The 22,336-nt window shown below is 40.2% G+C and overlaps 1 protein-coding gene across 1 annotated transcript; it reads right to left on the bottom strand.

Moving 5' to 3' along the window:
* Positions 1–304: 304 nt before the first annotated feature.
* Positions 305–22,122, bottom strand: phf1 (PHD finger protein 1). The gene is made up of 15 exons (XM_039806950.1): positions 21,886–22,122; positions 21,151–21,229; positions 20,893–20,974; positions 20,185–20,271; positions 19,180–19,274; positions 18,498–18,646; positions 17,822–17,917; positions 13,699–13,767; positions 13,219–13,342; positions 11,985–12,052; positions 11,321–11,458; positions 8,835–8,913; positions 7,238–7,353; positions 5,766–5,852; positions 305–4,164 (listed from the first exon to the last, which is right to left on the bottom strand). Exons 2-15 carry the CDS (start codon positions 21,226–21,228, stop codon positions 3,732–3,734), a joined length of 1,701 nt encoding a protein of 566 aa, XP_039662884.1. The 5' UTR covers position 21,229; positions 21,886–22,122; the 3' UTR covers positions 305–3,731.
* Positions 22,123–22,336: the final 214 nt, after the last annotated feature.

The raw sequence follows: 22,336 nt of genomic DNA on the forward strand, positions 1-22,336 counted from the left end.
AAGAATGAACTTCCACGTCTGAAGTTGTTCTACTTGGCCTCCTAATATATCAGCTGAAGAGTTTTTTTTGTTTGTCTTGCTTCATTCACTTGAATTATTTGCAAGTTGTTGTGTATTTTGAATATTTTCTGCTTACCCTACAACTACAAGAATTATCTATTATATATTATATTATATCTATTATTCCCAGTTGGTTTGTGCTTGGCTAGGTAGATAGACACTGAAAGAAAGTGGACTGTGTATGACAGCTATATCAAATTATTAATTACCTGTATGTACTAATAGATAAAAAAAACACATTGCATGAGGTGAATTTTTGTTTTTTTTATTATTCATGTTACATATTAGGTGTCAACGCAGAGTATACATGTACAAACGTAATTTTTCCAAAAATACATCAAACTGAACTTGGACTTGACTACTAATCAGAAAAGAGAAGACTACCTCTCCCAAAATAAATGATGTTCCTCAATGTTGATGTCTTTATTTCCCCCGTTTTTTGTTTTAAACAAATCGGGTCGAGTTCCACCTCGAGTACAACCTATAACAAGCACTTGACGGGTATAGACATACCATAGAAAACACACAAATACATTCATCACCATCGCCTAGAAAGGTTCAACACACCCCTTCCTAATAAACTACAGTCAAATAGTCACGGAGGAGGATGAAAATTGCAATCAACGTAATTTTACTTGCCTGAAATGTACGCAGGAGATAATTCAAACAGAGAGGTCGGTATTTAAATAAAATCAGAGTTTTGCATTGGTGTGATTACAACAGTATAAATGGTGTATTTGTCTTTTGCTTTTTGAACAAAACCTGTAATACAGTCTTTCCTGAAAGATAAAACTGACAAATTTATACGTTGTGTAAGTTTTATCGAACAGATTGCTGAAATAAACCTCTGTATAAAATATAAACTCTGTAATTTGCACCACAGTATTCTAGATTCATGTAACCTGTTATAGATAATCTCCAGCTTCAGCACCTCACTTGTCTCTATAAGCACATCAGAGTAGAAGTCAGGCCTTGACTTATGAATGCCATGTTGTACCTTCTAAATGATAGACTGTTATTATAGACCCTGGAAGAAACTATGGGTTTAAGTTAGGATTCGGGCCTATCAGTGTCTTCTTTACCTGTACTGTTACTTTGAACGCAAGGATTGAACTCCCTACGACATTGAAACCTAACCTGGACCTGAAGCGGACCTATAGCTGATCTTTATGACATGTAACACCCATAAAAAAAAAAGACTAAAAAAAAGAATCAAAATCATTTCCATCCTGATAACTTCAAACAGACATTTCAATAACATATATATTTCTTTTTTGTTGTTTGTTTGGAATGTACAGTAACATCACAGTCCTGTTCTGATTTAAAAAAAAAACTTGACAACATTATAACTGGTCTTTGTTTCCCCATGTAGTTGTCTGTCAACTGATAAAGAGCCATCCTCTTGTTTAGTAGCAATATGGCCTCGTTCATCTATCTGTCGTCTGATTGGTTGTCTCAGGTCGGCAGACCAATCGGCAGGTACACAACCCGTATAGGCACTATGCAACCACATCAAAAAAATAAAATAAAGTTATTCGATCATAGCAATATATTGTGAATATATAATTCTATCTATAAAACAAAAGCCTCTTGTGGCTCCTATTACTAATACGTACAGTAGTCTAAATGTAAATTATGTATGACAAAATCTAACATAACAAATAAGTAACCCCGTAATAACGTGTATACAATCTCTTATTAACATACTGCAATGAGAAAAAATATATAAAAACCTCCAGATAATTTGTCGATAAAGCCAGACAAGCTGGCGTTTGAGCAGAAGACAGGGCTCAACCACTAATGTCATAGTGCCCTTAAGCAAGGCATTAAACTACCATCTGTGTGGCCCAAAATACTGTACAAGACTGGCTGTACTGCTCCGTCTCATCCTGGCCAATAAAAGGTTACTGCTTTTTTTTTTTTTTTTCATGAGCAGCTAGCAGCCACCACCCAGCTGTCATCATGCCTCACTGGTGACGGAACATTCATCATTGTTTATTTTCTGGGCTAATTAACTCACTGAACTCCACGTGAACATTAACATTATCAGTTGATGAATGAGCAATTATAAAAGTGGCGGCTGATGGAAGTGCGGTGTTGGCTGCTGGCTGTTGAACGTGCTCATCCCTTGGATATCCATATCAAATGTCGGGGGAAGTTTTTTTTTTATTTGTTTTATTACAAGTAATTTTGTTATCTTTTAAAAAAAACAACAAGAAGTTACATCTTAAACTTTCTCTGTATTTAAAGTACCTACTAAGCATTGATTTGGTGATTTGAGTCAGATCATTCAGACGTATAGATGTCTAGACAAAATTTGGTTTGAAAATTGAACAATTTTTTTACAACCAAGCTACAGATAATCATTGTTTGGACAGTATTTAAATGTTTATAGTTAAATGAAAAGTAGGGTCTAACTATACACATTCAAATATAATAATTAAAAATGCTGGAAAGCGACCAAGAAACGTTCACTTGTTCACAAAATGTAGCTAGTATGTAACCTTGACTTCCCCATTCAAATATGTTTTGTGCTAAAAGCCACATTGGGTTATACCTATATAAATTATTTTAATTAAAAAATGTTTTCCTGTTTTTTAAAACAGTATGGCAATGTTATTCATATAAAATTAATTTATATTTATTTTTAAAGAAATGGTTACACACGTGGGAGAATACACTTATTCACTTTCTTGCCGAGAGTTAGGCGAGAAGATCCATACCACTTTCATGTATTTCGGTTAAATATGAAGATAAGGCCATGAGGCGCTTAGTTTAGCATAGCATAGCATAGCATAACATAAATACTAGAAGCAGGGGAAAACAGCTTGGACTATTTCTTGACCGACCACAGTGACTTCCTATAGTCTTGTCTGGCCCCTAACCACAAAACCTACCCCAGTCAATTAGTGAGCTTTGGAAGTGCTGAAAGGCAGATGTTTTACCATTGGACAGAGCCAGGCTAGCTGTTTCCCCCTGCCTCCAGTCTTTATGCTAAGCTAAACGTCTCCTGGCTGTATCTTCATATTTATCACACAGACTTGAGAGTGGTATCAATTGTCTAATCCAATTCTCAGCAAGAAAGCAAAAAGGCGTGTGTCCCAAAATGTCAAACTAATCTTTTAAATTAGCAGCATGCTGTCTAAATGGCTGGCGGTAGAGGTTTACTGTTTGATTTATGGAAGATTAAATTGCATAGCAACACATTTTGCGCACTTATTTTTTCTCTACTGAAAAAGCAGTAATCTTTTGTTTCTTTATTTCTTGTACTTCACTGTTGCTTACCCACAGTGCTGTATATCAAGATACCGGTACAATTAAAGACATGCTCTTCTTGTTTTCCAAAGATTTACAAATCATCCGAAGGTTTAAATATCTTCCCTTATCACCGTTAAACATGATAAATGCAAAGGCATATTCCAAAGTTAACAGTACAAATATCAGAGAAACACTAGCAAAGAGGGACATTTAGTAACGAGTAGTGAGTTATAATGATGTAGAATAGAGGTGATACTATAAGAGCAACCTGGATTTGCAACGTGTAGAGAATTTCTTTTGTCCTTTTTTCTTTCTTTTTTTGTAGTACTTTAAACACTGCCACATATTACATACACAGTATTCCTGTGGCAACTGTAAAACAGTCATTGCGTCTCATGTTTACTCTCTTTGTGTCAGTATAAATTCACGTTCTCCCACTCTACAAGGTACTGCACCTTTCCGTCTGGCGTGACGCGTCTCGCCAAGATCCTCACTGCCTCCCCTCCTCCCCAGCTCCTGGCCACTGTCCCGTCCCCACCTCCAACTACCGTCCCCCCTCCTCCTCCTCCTCCTCCTCCTCCTCCTCCTCCTCCTCCTCCTCCTCCACTGCCACCCCCACCTCCTCCGCCTCCTCCACCTACGCCACCCCCTCCGCCCATACCGGCCTGGTATGGGGGCATATCACGTAGGATGAGGGGCTCCATTTGCTTCTGCCCCGGCTGGTGTTGGTGGCTGTGTTGGTGGTTGTGTTGGTGCTGGTGGGAGTGGTGGTGGTGGTGATGGTTGCCATTGGAGTTGAGGGGGTATGGGAAGCAAGGTGGCGCTACTCTGTAGGTGTCCTCAACGCTAGGAGAAGAGATAGAGAAGCACAGGAGTCAGGCACAGCGACCAAATCATCTAGGTGTGGTTCACCATCTCAAAGATACAGCAAGGGTTTGCTATAGAGCTGGGCAATATATCGATATTATATCGATATCGTGATATGAGACTAGATATCGTCTTAGATTTTGGCTAATGTAATATCGTAATATGGTATAAGTGTTGTCTTTTCCTGGTTTTAAAGGCTGCATTACAGTAGAGTGATGTCATTTTATGAACTTACCAGACTGTTGTAACTGTTCTATTATTTGCCTTTACCCACTTAGTCGTTATATCCACATTACTGATGATTATTTATCAAAAATCTCATTGTGTAAATATTTTGTGAAAGCACCAATAGTCAACACTACAATATCGTAGCGGTATCGATATCGAGGTATTTGATTTTCTCCATATCGCCCAGCCCTAGTTTGCTACAAATACACTGTTGTATAACTAACCTTGAAACGTGTACACAGCCTTAACCAGGGTGCGATTAGTTATTTATCACCTTCAATTTTCAATGGAAAATAATCTCAAAATGAAATAGCACAACGTGGTGTCAACCTAAAACACAGCGCTTTCAAGTCGTAGAGCAGAGTTCAATTTACGGCTAAATACAATCAGCAACTGCAGCTCTATGGTACTATAGACTGTTACATGTTACTTAGTTAGTACTTATTTTTGGTATAGAATATATGGTCTATTGGTGAAGTAGCATTGATCACTTTGGGGGGTGGGGGGTACATTTTGTCCCCACCAGAGATAAAAAAAATAATACAGCAGAGGCAGGGATATGTAGACCAGGAAGGGAAATCCCACCCATCCCCCCGGAAAATCACACACTGGCCTTAACTATTTGTCATTACAATCAACATAAAGTAGATTTAATACACCGCATGGAAAAAATGACTTAAAGCTGCTCTAATCAATATTTTTTATATAAACAATAGATCTGATGACTATGTGTAAAGTGAAAGGAGTTATGTCTGCTGGATGTGTCAATAAGCAACTGTTGGTGAACATGTTCCCCTTATCAACTGTATAAGGTGATAATATGCCAATGTTGTGTTTACGCTGCCCCCAAGCGCCGCAAAAAAATCAATCTGCATTGATTTAAACTAAACTAAACTAATTCAATCACAAAAGATCCACTCCAAATTTGAGTTACATTCCAGAATACCATTTAGCAGCGTTTGACAGTTCATATGACTTCTGAAAAAAAAAAAACATCAAGAACTGAAAAAGAGCCAAGGAGGCTGAAATCTGAGGCAAAAAGCGATAAATGATTTAATGTGTCAAAACAAACAGTCTTGAAAACTTTTACAACATATTTTGAAAGATACAGTAATCAATGCTGAAATGTATTTAATGCTTAATTTTTACAACCAAGGATATTTTAGCTAATGTGGAAAAAAATGTGTAAATCAGCTGTTAATCTGCCAAAATGTCCTTAGTTCTCATTCTGTGTATGGTGAAAAGTGAAAAAGAGCTATGCTCAAAGGTGAGGCAACTGAAGGTCCAGTTGTTGTGACTATATAAATGTCCAGAAGGAGTTAGTACAAATGAGCATGAGAGATGAGTAAAACCTGTTGAAGTGATGGAGACTCCTGGAGAGTGCATTATTCCCGTTGTACGTGGTGTGGTACAGGGCATACATCCGCTTGGGAGGAGAGCTGGGGACCAAATGCACAACAGTTGAAGACAATTGATCTAAAATAAATCCAGCTGTCTTTAAAAACAGTAGAAAAGACTTTAAATTACTTAAAGTGCTCATATTATGCTCATTTTCAGGTTCATAATTGTATTTAGAGGTTTTACCAGGATAGGTTTACATGGTTTAATTTTCAAAACCACTACAGTATATCTTTGTTGTACTGCACATTGCTGTAGCTCCTCTTTTCACCCAGTGTTGAGCTCTCTGTTTTAGATACAGAGTGAGACATCTCACTTCTGTTCCATCTTTGTTGGGAGTAGCTAGGTAAGGACTACTAGCCAGTCAGAAGCAGAGTATGAGGGCGTGCCACGCTAGCAGCTAGACGAGCATTATAACGTGCGTTACAAAGTGACGCACGTTTGTCTCTGAAGTAAAGGCTGGACTACAACAGAGCTGTTTGGAGCAGTTTGTGAACAGTGTTTTCTGTTGAAGATGGTAAGTCCCTTTGGGGTGGACTTTAGGCTTTTTCACTTTGTAAACCTATAAAATGCACAACAAAAAGATATAAGACACAATAAAGGAAAGGGAAAAAGCCAAAAAGCATAATATGAGCACTTTAATTAAAGGTACAGTAAGTATTAGTATATACTTAGTATATACTTAGTAAGTATTATGTTATTATATAAGTATTATATTACAATATGAGCAGTATGAACAGCTCTGAAATAGAGAATGATGAATAAATAATAAGTAATAAGTGGAACCAGTAAACAGGTGCTGATTAGAGACAGTGTTGCTGGGTTATTGCACAGGAATTGAACCTGACACTGGGAGTCAGAAGTCAGCTGTTCATCAGAGTGATGGATAAAGAGATATGTTCTGCTGTTACCCCAAAACTACGTACGGTAGGCGAAAAGAATAATGTTTGTTTTGGTCAAAAGTGAGATAGTGTATAGTGTCTCATAGTAGTCTGTGAGCACTCTGTTGATCTGCTGTGGCAGCAAAGTCAAGGTCAAGAGACAACATTTGAGCATTGAGCATGAACAATGTTTGTTTGTTTGTTTGTTTTGTTATTTTTTTGTTATCTGTTTGTTTTTGTTGCCTGTTTCTGTTTTGTTAATTGTTGTATGCAATTATGATTGTAATGTATATTCAATTATTGTTTAGGACCCCCTCGAAAACGAGATGGTGCATCTCAAGGGGTAACTCCTAATAAAGAAATTTTCAACAACAAAATACTAAAGTCAGTAAACAGTCACTACTACAGTACTCATCACAGACCTCACGTCCCTGCGTGTGTTACTTGTAATACGGGCGACCTGATCCTTTAACTCTTCTCACACCCAACAATAATGCATCAGTACAGACACCAAAACGGTAAAACCTCATGTAAAACCCCCTTACCTCAAACTAAGCTCCTCCTCTGACTTCCTGGAGTTGTAAAGGCTGGCCCCTCCCATGTAGCCATGGCAACATGGCAGCAGCTCAATGGGGTTGGCAGCAACTGGGGGTGGACAAGCCTGGGCACAGGAGACACACACACACAACACACACACACACACACACACACACACACACACACACACAGGTCAGCTTGTGGCTGGATGCCAACATCATCACAGGAGTCAATCGAGCTCTGATACCTCTGTGCTCAGACATGCACAAAGTTAATTCTGCATATGGAACATTCAGTGAGACATATGTCTAGAAAAAGGCTTGCAAACTTAAAATCAGAATGAAAACTTTTTAAAAACGGACTTAGTATACAGAATATATAGATTTTGTTTATTTTTTAGAGTTTGAAGTCCATGTTCCTGCATTGCCTGAGGGCAGATATGGACAGATATGTATATAAATCCACACCAATATCACAGCCACACAGCCATAGGATGTTAAATGCATCACCTCCATAGCACATCCCATGGAGCTGGCTGGCTAGTGAGGCAGCTCTCCTGACACACAGACTCACGACCCATGAAAAGTAAAAACACCAGAGCATCATCAGAGCAATCAATCACTGGAAATGTCATCCGGAGGGACGCCACCTAAAGGTTGTTCCATTTGTCATCGCTAGACTGTGACATTTGGCACCACACTTGGACCATTATCATTCCCTTCTCCAGCATTGCTATTAGGATGGGAGATTATTATTCAGTGGCCTTATTCGACGTCTGTGCCTTTAAATGGATGTGCTCTGTCAATGCTGCACTGCCAAGGTGCCAGCGCCACCTGGCCAAACTGTAATCGACTGCAAAGTGCACTTGGAAGTGATCCCAGGCTACACATATCAGCATTCCTTCCCATCTCACTTTCCCCCACGACAACGAACCTGCTCCTCTAAGACAGACGGAGATTAGCATCAATCAGAGGGGCACAATGGGGCCTGGATGTGCCAGAGTGAAAACAAGTGCTCTGTGGAGAGCATTGTTCCAGGATTACTGTGTGCACATACACGGATCAGAGTGTTGTGTGGGAGGACACAGTACAATGAGCATTCACCGTTAAGAATGCTGTGTAAAAATAGTAACTGCCACATGTGATGTTGCCTGTTTCATTGTGATCCGCTGGGAATTGGGTTTGATGATCATGATAAATGTGGTGCTGAACTGCAGCTGTTGATGAAATACACGAGCGGGTTTTTTGTGCAGCCAAGTTTGTATTTGAATCATACATTTGAACTGAGCCAAACACACACAACACGTGATTCTCTCACACTATACCATTACTCTAACAAAAGCCTCTAAAGCATCAGCAGGCATTAAAGTACAGCAAAAAGGAGAAGGCAAATACTGAGGCACGGAGCTGCACTGGGTGTTAAAAAAAAAAACAGACTGATGCAGACTGCGAAATGAACCTTCATCACGGCGTCTGACTGACAGGTTATTTGGGTCGCAGAAAGCTGTTTACCTGGACCACAAAAAAAAAAAAGAAAAAAATAATCAGAGAGGTTTTGTAGCCCAGACCTCCCTCCTCGCCCCGAGCTCGAGACAGAGGCACTGACCTGTGTCTCCATGATGCGACGCTTTGATTTGCGTGACTCTGGCCCCCCCACTCTCCTCTGGCAGGGTAGTGACAACGGGCTGAAGTGAACAAAAACACACATAAATTAAAATACAAGCATAAACACGCAGATGCAGTCCAAATGTGCAATGTTTAGTTTATTTAGTGTGTCTCCATAAAAGCCTGCTGAGAGGTGTGAAATACAGAAGATGAGAGCAGTGAGATGATAAACAGAATGATTTGGATTTATTATATTAGTACAACAGTTTGCACATATACGAGCCCAAACATCATCAGCAGGGAGGCTGAAAACCATGGAAGGATAAAACACTCGACACCTTCATTTCGCTCATTCCCTATCTTCTTCTTCTGCTTGAAAATTAACTTGTGTCCTGCAGCTTGTCTCCTGAAAACAAGACTTGAGGTCTAAAGCCCCAAAGTGGACTCTAGAGGCTGAAATGTCCATTACAACCCACAGTTTGAAAATGCGGAATGGAATGAACAACATGCTCTTCATTTTGCTCTAATTTGAGCTGTACAGGTAGTAGGAATTTAAATGTATATTTTGTCCTGGTGGCCGCACTAAAGCAAAGACCACAGAGGCATTAATATCAAAAGGGTTTATCCTCGTAGTAGCATAAATGTGTTTAGCAAATTGTATGGTGATCGGAGCGCTTTGGTGGGCGTGCCACAATTGCCAAAATGTCACCAGTTCGATTCTAGCCAGGGACCTTTGTTGCGTGTCATACCATCCTTTTATTTTGCTGTTTTCCTTCTGCCTTTTCACTGTCAAATGTCCAATGAATGCAAAAATGCCAAAAAATGACCTTAAAAAAAACTGCATGGCAATCTTACCACTTGATTAATCAGATATCTTGTGTATAAAGTGGACATTTTGGCCTAATGGTGACACCAAAGATAAGGCGATGTCTGACATGGAAAGTGTTTACCTTCTGGAGAGCATTCATGTTCTCAGTAAATCTTGTTACAATCTGCCCTTTAGAATATTTATTGTGTGCAAGTGGGAATCTTGGAGTGTTGGTTCAGCCTCTGCAGGCTATGAATATCCATTATGATGCCTCGAGTTTTATTAATTATCATTTGTACATTTTTCTGTATGCACTGTGTTCAAAACTGTCTTCTCTCTGTGCTACGATATTGAGATACTGTCAGAGGCCCATGGAGAGGTTTTGTTTACTGTGACAGGTGCAGGTACATTCCTGGAGCTAGGCTTGGGACCATTTATGGAAATCTGTCTTTCAACTGAGTAAACATATATGACAGCCTGTCATTATTGAAGAAGACAGTATCTCTGAATGACCATTATGGAAAAGCTATATATATATATATTAAATTGTATGGAGAGATGCAAAAGCTTGTCATTGGTTATTGAGCATGGTTATTGTAAAGACATATTTTCATTGGTTTAGAAAAATAATCATTTGGCTGCTTTTCCAATGAGCAATGAGTATATAATCATGATGTATCTCTGTGTCTGATCGGGTGAGACCTTGTTACTACTCCTCGGCAACGTCCCTGTGATTAATTACATAAAACATTTGCAATATTCACCTTGGACCATCTCTGTGTTTCTCTGTGCATTGTGTTCGATCCCTGGAGAGGTCAGAAAGTCTCCATAACACCAGCTTATTTAAAGAAAATCCTGACATTAGTTTTGTAACTCCATTTAGTCTGGATCATACAGTAGAAGAGGTCGAGATTGAAATGTTGACCTGGTATGTCAGGGGTTCATTTAAATCAGTAAGTCTCAAAGTAGGGTATAGGTTTGTGTGTAAGCAGTGTGACATTGCCTATTGCGTTCTTTACTACTTGTTGCCAGTTAGGTGGAGAAAGTATACATGTAGACAGAGGATTTTTTTTTTCGGAAAAGGGATAAGCTAATATTTGTTGCCTCTGATGAAGCCGTCTAGACATTGTCCATTTGGGACGATGCAAACTGACTTCACTCTAGTCAAACAGAACATCTCACATTCCTGTCGGGAAGCCTCAAGTGTCTCTTGCTGACTACAGGAGACTTGCAGCGTGGAGCTATTTAGATGAGCAAAGGGAACTAGAAGATAAATTACTGAAGATATGAATATATTCCATGTAAGAAAATGTGTTTTTCAGACACCCAAATAATATGATTTTTGTTCCCTGTAAGACTACTCCACTGCAAATTATTCCAGTGTAATTCAGCCAAATCTGAAAATTATCTAAAATGAAAAGTGTGTTTATGAAAGACTACAGTACATGCACACACACACACACACACACACACACACACACGGATGTAGAAATGAAAGCACACAGGGGGTCTTAATGCTCTTTTAGGAGAATATTAAGACACTGATACTTTTGCTGGCATATGAAAATTGCAGCCCTTTGATTCACAAGTTAATTGTTCGTGCGTAATGACTATATGCCCTGTGGGGAACCCAGAGCTGTTATTGAGATAAGAGCTGAAAAGAGAGACGCTGTCCTTACTCTGACCTTCTCCTGTGCGTGATGCTGATAGGGGGGTCGGTGATGAGCGGCGACGAATCGGACGTCAGCGGAGGCGGCGCTCGAACCTGAAGCCCAAAAAGACACTTCTTCTTCTTGATCTCCTTTCCAGAGACAAACCTGGGGCGACAGCAAAGAAACACCTCGTAAAGTCTAGCGTTGGTTCTTAAAATATATCATCACCAAATGTGTGTGTGTTTTTCCCCCATTACTCCTCTTTGATGCTAATAATGGATTCAACGCTGTGTAACAAAATGTACTTATTCTCCTGATGCAAAAGTAGACTCATGAACATTACAGTGATTGTGTAATTAAGTATACATAATTAGAAGTTGCGAAGTTCAATGAAAACCCACTAAAAGCCATTAGACCTCTAGACTGGCTGTTGTGATTTAATACCAACAACTTGTGTCCATTTTCTAACAAGACAAAATAAGCACCAAAAAGTGCTCAATTTCATCTCGTCTAATTGGCAGTTACATTTAATTCAAAGTCACACATTTCATCTTACTCATTGCAGCCTGCATGTCCAACATCCCAAACTACGGAGCACTAAGAAGACCCCTCTATTCATGGCGAGCGGCTACTCATTAATCCAGTCGTGTGTGGTCAGTGTTTATTCTTCTCATCATATGCGATGACATACCTGTCCTTGTGAGAGTTGAGAGCGTTGAGGAGATTGTGACAGCGGTCTTGCCTTGGCGTGTCAGAGAGCTAGTGGACAGACAGGAATGAAAGAAAAAAAAACAAAGCTGTGTTTACACAGTGGACTCAGACAGAAAACCTGTAATGCATAGAATAATTTCCTTTTGCAGTGGCTGACAGCAATCATTTTGATAAGGGAAAGTACGGCATGGCTTAAAAAAATAGAAGAAAAAAAAACTGCTGCCAACTGATGACAGGACAAACGATACATTTCAAAACGTCTCTACAAAACAGCTTAAAGAAGAACCCAAACCCTCAGATAGATGTACAGGAAATGCTCAGGTAATTCCCCCTGGTGTGTCCCTCTGTCACCTCTACTTCTATCTTCCTGTTTATTCTGATATTACAACTTTGTGCATTAGCACTCTAGTTTGAGGATTTGTCAAAACTCATTTATGTCTGCAATGGCCAGGGGGTAGCCTACATGGTGAGATTGTGGAGTAGCTCAGCTAATTTGAAAAAATAGAAAACTATATGTATATATACTGTAGGGGTACAGCAGCCAAAAAGGTTAAGAACCAGAACCAGCGACCCGCTGACTGTGGATTCTCAAACCAAAAAGATCATTCTATACAAGTTTCTATTATTATTCCAGCTTTAATAAACCACCTTAAAGGAATACGCCACCGTTTGTTGAAATAGGGCGTATCACGGTCTACCCTGGCTGTAGATAGATAGGTGGGCCAACACATTTTTTGTCTCAGTGCAAGTTATTAGGTTGTTTTTTTGTCTTTTGTTGGCTCGCTTTTACTCACAACATGCTAACCGGCAACATAGGATTCCATTCACTACGCTAAGCTAACTAGCGGCGGCGCTGCCGGTGTTGCACCGGACTAAAACAATGCATGCACAAAAAATGCGTTGGCCCACCTATCTACAGCTAGGGGAGACGTGATGAGCCCTATTTCAACAAACGGTGGCGTATCCCTTTAAATGAGAGAAGTTGTTTGTCTTCTGTCCTAACTGACCTGAACTAGATCATAAAAGCATACAATGTCATAGCAGTTCTTCAACTTAGTGGTGTTCCTCTTTAAGCTGACGTAGAGGTCATACTTATTTTCCTTTACATGTTTTACTTTAATGGCGGCTAATAGGCTTTAAGTCTCCAATGCTAAAAAGGCTGGCAGCATTTCACATTATTTCATCATGGTGCTTAAACAGGGAAATATCAATACCGCTCCTAGGAGCAACGACTCCCAATTCTCATTGGTGAAGGACAGGATTTCATGGTCAAAATCAAAGTATTTCCTCTTGCAGCACAGCGAGAGATGGTAGAGCACTAAATGAGCCAAATCCATCCTGCATTTAAAAAAGAAGATAATAAGAAACAGGTAAAATACAAAAACAAATTATACTGGAAAACATCTTAGTATCTTAGAAAATATATAGTATATAGTATATATATATATATATATACCACATTTTTATTACAATATGGTTATATTATTGGCAATATCAATCTGTGCTGTGTTGTTGTGTGGTGTAGCACTGACTAATACAAGTGTTGGAATGTGCTAAAAAGAAAATACTTTAAAAACGTGATTGACGAATTGAGTTTTAACATTATTATTTATATTGCTCTTAAATAACCACTGTGTAAAAATGTAGCGTTTGTGCTGAAAACTTGTCAGTAAAGGTTGAACTGTTAACATCACCAGGTCATGGGTAGCCTTTGGATGGTCTCTGGTCCCTTTGTACATACTGAGCACTGGAACTGATAAAACCTAAAAAGACACATGGAAAAAAAATGAAATTAGCATGTGACTGAAATATCATTTATCCTGTAAAAAAAAAAATGAGTGTAATGTAGTTTTGAAAAAACAACTGTCATCTTTTATTTTGTCTTTGTCCTTTGTGCTGCTTGGAAGAAGAATATGTGTACGGCATTTACTATCTAACTGGACGTTTTGGGACAGATTGTGGCAGGATTGCTGGGGACAAAGTGACGTTACACATGGCGATACACTGGTAAGAGCAAATGACATTTGACCATGTATCCAGCTAAAATAAAAAGCTCACGTATTACTGTATTGTGTGAACTGTTACCTTCATTTAATATTTTATGTGGCGTTTTCTTTTTTGCAGGGTGCAAATGTTCCCTCCCGAGGTAAGTAAACACTTTATTTATATAGTTCTTTTAAAAACACAGTTTCAAAGTGCTTCACACACACGTGCAATACATATGAAGAAATAAATAAAAATAAACATGAGTTACAAAATACAAATTAAATATAAAATACAGCATAAAAGGGGTGCAGCCCTTTACACAAAGGCTAATGTATAAAGGTGGGGTTTTAACAGTCCAGAGATTCAGCAGACCTAACAGACTGAGGGAGAAGATCCCAAAGGGTTGGAGCTAAGATGGCAAAGGCTCGATCGCCATTGGTCTTGTAGCTGGAGCGAGGAATGGATAAAAGACCAGGGTTTGAGGATCTGAATGGGCGTGTGGTGGAGTGAGGAACAAGGAGCTCAGAAATGAAGAGGGGGGAAGATATTAACTCTGCGGGAAAAAATGTGCAGACTTTTTATGCTTTTAAGGCGGTTACACACCAACCAGATGGCCGACCATCGGCAGAAAAGCCAGTCGGACTGATCAGTCTCCCCGAGTTGGTCCAAAAAGTGCCTCAGAACACACCGAAGAGACGAGACGTAATACAGCTCCATAACAGCAGGCGGCGGTAATCTGTATTGTTGCCCAAAAAATTTAAACCGGCAGCTGATTGGACGAACGCGTCACATGGGTTTGTTTTCTCCGGAAATTCAAAGCCAGAGTGTCATGGCGGCCGTTCAGAATACGATCTCATATTGTACTAAAATAGTTCACCGAAACGAGTTTCTGAAAACATTTTAAGCGAGAAATAGGCCATGCAGTTGCTGAATCTGTCTTCATTTCAGCTCGAGAAAGGTCAGTTTAAAAGATTCTCGTTCCGCTCGCCATTTCCGGGTGAGTCCCGACTGCCCTGCCTCCGAATGAACACGTCAGGTCGGCCAAAATGAACGCCGACAGCCCCTCGGACGGACGACGGCGCAGAACACACCGAACAGACTCGAGTCACCGACCTCGCCAGACTGTCCAACGGCCGATTATCGGCCCGGTGTGTAGCTGCCTTTAGTCCAACTTATTGATATACACTAGGATCCCCCCCCCCCCTTTGCCTCCCTTGCAGTCTACATATGTCCCTCTTCTCTACATATTTCATCATATAAATCAACCTGAACTGAAAATAAACAGACAGGTGTGTACGTTTTACTATAATAGCATTCTGTTCCGGGTGACCCTGAAACTCAGATAATACCACAACAACAACAACGCGTGCATCTGTCCTGCTATATGCATGTGTTGGCTGAAGGGCATTGGGAAAGATGAAGCGCAGGCACAGCATGACGGCAGCACATGCTTACTATTCCAACTGTGAACTCAGTCTTCACTCTTCCTCCATCACCTGCTCAGCAGATATTGTACCAATCCGGCCTCACTCTCCCCGACTGTCAGTCTAAATCTAATTCCTCCACCCTTCCCCCTTCCCCTCAGACAGGTTTGGCAATAACAAGGTGTCAGGGTGGGTGTATAGAACCCAGTCGGCTAACACAGATGGTTAATGACAATAATGACTTAATGGATGGATACATTTTATTACACGCATGAGATGCAGCCTATCAAACTGCACTGCGATCAGCTTCTTGCATATCCTCCCGACATCATATCCAAACAACTACCAGAGAGGTGATACGTCTGCTCTGCTCTGTGTCACTGTCCCTTTGCTCTGAGTGTGTGAGGAAGTCACCGAACGCATTAACATGCACACTAATTATTTTTGCTTAAGCTAATTAAGGTATTTCTCTGACAAGTGAAGCTGTCATGTAGACATCTCCATCTGATTATCCTAATCAGACCGGAATCTACTGCTGAGACGAGTTGCATCTTAAATGTGGTGCTTTTCTCAGTTTTAATATGATTATAAACTGATTATAAACTTTGGGGGGGGGTTTAAATTTTGGTTGGACGAAACAAGCAATTTCAAGACGTCACCTCTGACTGAGAAATTGTGATGGGTGATTTTGTTCACTATTTTCTGACATTTTATAGATTAGATAAGCAATCAATTATCAAATACATTGTCGACAGATCATTTGAAAATAATGTTTTATGCTCAATCTAACCTGAATATTGTACCTAACAAAGTCAACATGTGGTGAGCAGTAGACCAATACAAAAAATCAATGCAAACCAGGTCAACCGAGAAGTAACATCTATCACATCAAAACACAATCGAAATATTACATCCTGACTGATATATTGGTAAAATATTCTCGTCTAACATTGAATTATAAAAAATATATCAAAAAAACTGTCCCGCAGGTTACGTTTGTATGCCTTTTTCATCCCTTATTTTTCTTAATTTGTTATTATTAAATTCTTTAATTCAAGTTTAAAATATTTTCATTAAATTCCTATTTAAAATGATTATGATTTCACGTTCCCCTTCTATTTATGTATATATTTACTTTACTGTTACCATCATCTTTAGCAGTTTACTGTGTTGTTTAACTATCCTTGTTACAATTCTTAAATAACCAAAAGTGAGAAATTGGTGCCAAAAAATGTTTGTTCATGTTTAAACGTTTGAGTAAAAAAGCCAATATCAGATTACTCTCAAATATTGATATCTTCTTCAAGAAATCAGTCTAGCTCTACCAAATACCGTCTTAAAACTAGAGTTCTAGAGTTTTAGGGTGCATATGAACATACTAGATACATACCTAGGGCTGGGTACAATTCAATTCAATTCAATTTTATTTACAAGAGTTATCTCAAGACACTTTACAGATAGAGTAGGTCTAGACCGCCCTCTATAATTTACAAAGACCCAACAATTCCAGTAATTCCCCCAAGAGCAAGCAGTTAGTGCGACAGTGGCGAGGAAAAATTATTACATTACACTATTACAGAATTCAATACTTTTTAGGCTCCGAATTGCCTCTAAAGTATCGAGAATCGAAAAATGCCTCGTCATTCAATACCCAATTTCAATACCTAAGGTATTAAAAAGTAAATCTCATCAGAGTCAGTGAGCCAATAAGCATGCAGCATGCTTCTAACAAGATCTAATAATGTTTGTGATTGGTTGTCTAACGTTACACATCGTAGAGACAGGAAAATCTCTACGTTACGCACAGAGACGGGATCATGTAGTAGGAGCTGAAAAATAAATAAAAGATTTGAGCCATAATCTGTAATGTTGTAATTTCTTTTTGTTTTATAAAATTGGTATCGAAAAAAGTATCGTTTAGGAACCGTTAGCAAAGTCACGGTATTGGTATCGGTACAGGTATCGAAATTTTTTTAACGATACCCAGCCCTGTACATACCTTTATATTTATTGTCATGACAAAATTATAATTCTGAATATTAAAGGTGCAGTAGGTAAGACTTATAAAACTAACTTTCTGTCATATTTGCTGAAACTGACCATATGTTCCAGTAGAACTACATGAAACAGGTAATTTTGGCACCACCTACAGCCTGTAGGCCGATTTGCACTTGCATTTGATACTGCGTGTCAATCACTGCTCATGCACACGCATTCATTCTCCCTTGTGGGGGGAGGGGCTTATGAGACCGTTTTGGACTTCAGCAGAAAGGGGAGAGGGACTGAGAAGTTGTCGATGTTCAAATTTGATGGCTAAGTCCTGGACCTTCGCAATCCTACCTACAGCACCTTTAAGAATCCAGAGCTTTTTACAGTAATGCTTTTTACATAATGCTCATTAACGCACCTGTCTCCATACAGCAATGGTTTGGTTAGACATTGTGTGCAGGCCTCGTGGAACCACTGACCGCAGCTTCCACACTGTAACATCTTCAGGTTCCACCTGCAGTCCAACAACACAAAAACATCAAGAGACTTTACACACATGAATGAATGGATGTGTCTAACATCTGTCACCAGACATATTTGTATTTATGCATAAATAATTGAAAGAAGACTGAAGGCTGATGACTGGAGCAGACAGTTCTCATTTTCTGAGCTGAAATGTGTCTTCAGGTGTAAAGTCCCACCGGATCCTACTACTCATAAAAATATGGCAGTTTGTTTTATACTTTTTTATGTGCCAGTTGGGTGGGGTTTAAAAAATAAACAAGAGTGCAACATATGCATTAGAAAGAGGGTTTGGTGCACCTTTTTTGGGGGATTGACAACTTACCTGACAGTATCTGAACTGATGCAGTGAACATCTCTCACATATAAAACCGAGAAAGTCAAAACAAACTCAAAAGAATCCTGCCATTACAGTTTGACACATGTCTGATATGCTGCATGCAATTTGCAAATAATCCACAAGATGACGTTGATTTAGGTGAGATCAAGCTTTTCAGAGAAAATGCCAAATGTTAACGAGCACACATGAACTGTACATTCAAACTTAAACTGGCCTCTGCAGTGTCACTCACTCTCCAGGTCCGGCACAGTAGCAGTAGCACTGTTGCTGATTGGTCAGATGCTGTGGGTCCCAGTCTAAAGACGACAGCTGGTAGGGAAGCCGGAGTTTCATAAATTGCATGAGCCGGGCGAAGCGTCCCCGTTTGAGCGCCCCGCCTCTCTGAAAACACAATTTTGGGAGAGAACTGATTGGCCGGTGACCGCTCAAATCACTGTCATGTCAAAGCAGCGAGGGAGACGGATCACATTCGATGGGGAGAGAGCAATACCTCTCGTTTCATTGTAGGTCAGCTGTGAGAGATTGTGTCCGGAGCAGCGGAAGTCTGGACAATGAGCTATGGACATTGACCGATTGACAATTAACCGGGTGCTTTCTCATCTCATATCTACAGAACTGGAGCACGTGTGATTGATTGACTTTAAATGTACTTCTCTCAACTTCGGGCGTAGTTTTTCAGCTTCATAACTATTGATTCTTTATAATTTCTTGGACACAATGTAGAACATCTCACATTGAAGTCAATACTCAAGGAATTAGCGTGCTTCTGCTTCAAATAAACCCATTTTCTGCTGTACACAACAGTATAGTGGCAGCAAAAGCCTGATAATATTTGACTGGATTTCTCCCATATTATATACACACTGAATGTTTTTTTTCCCCAGAGTGTGAGACGGAGAGATTAGCAGTCTGACCTTGGTTGCGACTGCAAAGACACATTGCCGACATATCCACGAATCGCTGTCAGCTTCCGGTTCGATGGTTGGCGTGTGGCACTCTGGATGATAACCTGTAATGGGAGGAGGAGGCAGAGCGTTTAATTCGTGTTTACGAGACAGACAGCCGGAGTGACAATAATGGGCAGAGCAGCTCCATGTTTAGTGCTCTGCTGGTTTATTTCAGCAGCATGCAACACATTTTACCATAGCATTTGCATCTAGGGAGCACGGATATGTTTGTCTTCTTTTTCCTCAAAAGAAACTGTCAGCAAACATGTTGGTCTGACAGAACCGCGAAGACATGAACTTCAGTATATTTCATTTCATCGTTCATACTTTTAGAGTCCCCCTCCACTCAAAAATGTGTTTTATTTACAGTTACTTCACTTGGATGTTTAACCTTCACTTTGCAGAATTTGACACCAGAAGGCTGTTTTCACATTCTCTGTTTTCGCTCACTAAATCTGAGTTTAAGGAGACACTGAGAGTGGACTTTACAGTCAAGTAGGAGACATGTTGTGTCTTGTTTTGAAGTGGATATTTGCATATTCATATAGATTTTTCACTGAGGGAGAAGGAGCAGATGTGGTTTTAAGAACGTTCGACGACGTAATTAATCTTTTCTGTGGAAAAACCGAATCAGACACAAATCACTATTCAATGCAGAGTATTTTTATTTTTTTTAAATATGTCTGGAGGGGATTTTTAAATTAGCAAGCAGCCCAAGTAAAGACATCTAGTGGCATTTACGTCTATGAATTAAGCTCCGTGTCTCTGGGCATCTCATTCATTTTCATTCTAGCCAGGATGCAGGTGCAACGATTCATATCTGTCATTTACGATAGATGGTTTTCTGTGTTGTTGTTTTGTTTTAAAACGGCAACGCTGTTATTTACCACACTGTGTCAAATCTTCAAGGTCAGCGCAAGAACGGGTGGAGAACCAGCGCTTGACGGCGTATGATGAGGCGTGCTTCCTTACCGTGGCGACATTTGAGACAATTTATGAGGGGTTCTTTAAGAGGCGCGAAAACGCGACAATACAGCAAACTTCTACTCCAACAGCAGACTGAGGCAAACAAGCAAAAAGAGAGAGGAGGGAGGAAGTATGAAAAAGAGGAAAGAAAAAAAAAAAAAAAAAAAAAAAAAAAAAAAAAAAAAAAAAAAAAAAATCAATCATGATGGACGGATATTCAGCTCTGATCCTAAATTCCCCTGCGCTTGATGCTAGGTGAATTGGGGGCACCATTTCCCTCAAGAGTCATTAGTCTAATAAATTCACAAATAGACTCTAATATACCAATTACATCCCAACGTAGCCCGATCAGAATACTCAAGAGCACTCAGCATCATAACCTTGAACGTGACTGTAATTTCTTTTCCTGCATTTTTCTTGGCGCGCCAATTCAGAGATCCAGAGACAAAGGGAACAAGAAATTAAAAAAAGTTTTAAGCCCACAAGGGTAAATAATGAGAAACGTACTCCTTCAGCTGCTCAGGCAAAGTTTCAGAGTGGAAACAGACACCTTTAGTTTGAGTTTAGCTGAACATCTGCGCGTTCAAAAAACTCAATCTACGAGCATTTTGTAACCTTAGAAACACAGAGTGCTCCCAACAGGAAGCGATTTAACTCTTCTAGCTGACCGGTGAGGGAGAAAAAAGAAAAGAAAAAAAAAAGAGTTATTCTTACATGAGTGAATGTCCTTTCTCAGTACCCAGAACTCTGAGTTGTCCTCAAATCTCACCAGACAACATTGCTTGACTCCGTCTACCTGATAGGGAGATAGCAGGTGAGCAGGAATGATTGACAAAACTAAATGGAAGTCTTTTTCAAAAATCCAGGCAAACACACACACACACTGACACACACTACACACACACACACACACACATACTCAAAAGTCTTTCTGCCACTCACTCACACATACACACTCCAACATGCACTTACTCTTTTCACATTGCCGAGGTACAGTAGTCCATCACTCCATCGAGCCAACACATCATCTCCTTCACTTACTCCCCCCATCCTGAGGAGAGAGACAGAGAGGGGAGAGAGAGATAGAGAGAGCAGGGCTCATGTGAAATGGAAATCCGATTTATTCGCTGAATACTTTGCTGCCATTGCTGACAGAGGGGTTTATGGCCCCGGCATTTCGGCTGGCTCTCAGACAGGCGGGCTTCGGTGCAAAGGGGTTAAAATCCTCCTCCTTCTACCAACCCCCCTCCCCCTCCCCCTCCCCTCCCTCCTTTTAGATCAGAGCATAACGACAGCCTGTATCCTCCACAGTAAAAGATGAGAGTGAGTACACAACCAGAGAGCAAGACAAATGATTACAGCACACTTGAAACACACACACACACAGAAAAAAAAACACTGCATGATGACTGCTGCAATACAGTTTGAGTGAATGAGCAAAGATCACTGTGCAGCTACTTGAAGCATCTGCTAGGCACTTTGCTGTTTTCTTCTTCTCTCCCAACATCTTAAAAACTTGAATAGATGCATGAAATGACTGGGCAGGCATTATATCTTGTGCAGGTTTTAGCATTTGTTCCAGTGCATGCACTCAAGTCAAGACAGACGCAGCAGGATACATAACATAGTGCATGTAGCCTTTTGTGAATCAAAAGGGAAATCAGGCAAATTGTACAGTAAGCTGTGCCGGTGAAGGGTAGCCTATACCTGTCAAGTCGAACTCCTTTCCGTCGGGGTCACAGTGATTCCTGGCCAGGCTGGACATGAAATGCCCTCATCTGCTGTGGATCTCCGCTGCCCAATTACTGCCCGCTCGGATGCGCAGCCTGCGTGTTTGCAAAAAGTGGATGGTGTGCATGTATGTCCCTGTCTGTGCCAAGCGCCTGTGTGTGTGTGTGTGTGTGTGTGTGTGTGTGTGTGTGTGTGTGTTGTGTGTGTGTGTGTGTGTGTCAGTCAAGCCGTCAGTGAGGAGGGGCGACTGGCTGTCCGTCCGTCTCTAGTTTGTCCGTCCTCCGCGATGCCGTTTCGTCATGTCCCCAGTCTCTTTTGCTCTCCTATCCCCCTCTCCGCCACCACCTATTGATGATATTAAGGCGGGATTGTCAGAGCAGCACCGGAATCAAGCCGCCAGAGACGCCATCATCCCTGCCTCTCGCTC

The sequence above is a fragment of the Perca fluviatilis genome, chromosome 7, assembly GCF_010015445.1.
Source record: "Perca fluviatilis chromosome 7, GENO_Pfluv_1.0, whole genome shotgun sequence".
NCBI classification, from domain to species: Eukaryota; Metazoa; Chordata; class Actinopteri; order Perciformes; family Percidae; genus Perca; species Perca fluviatilis.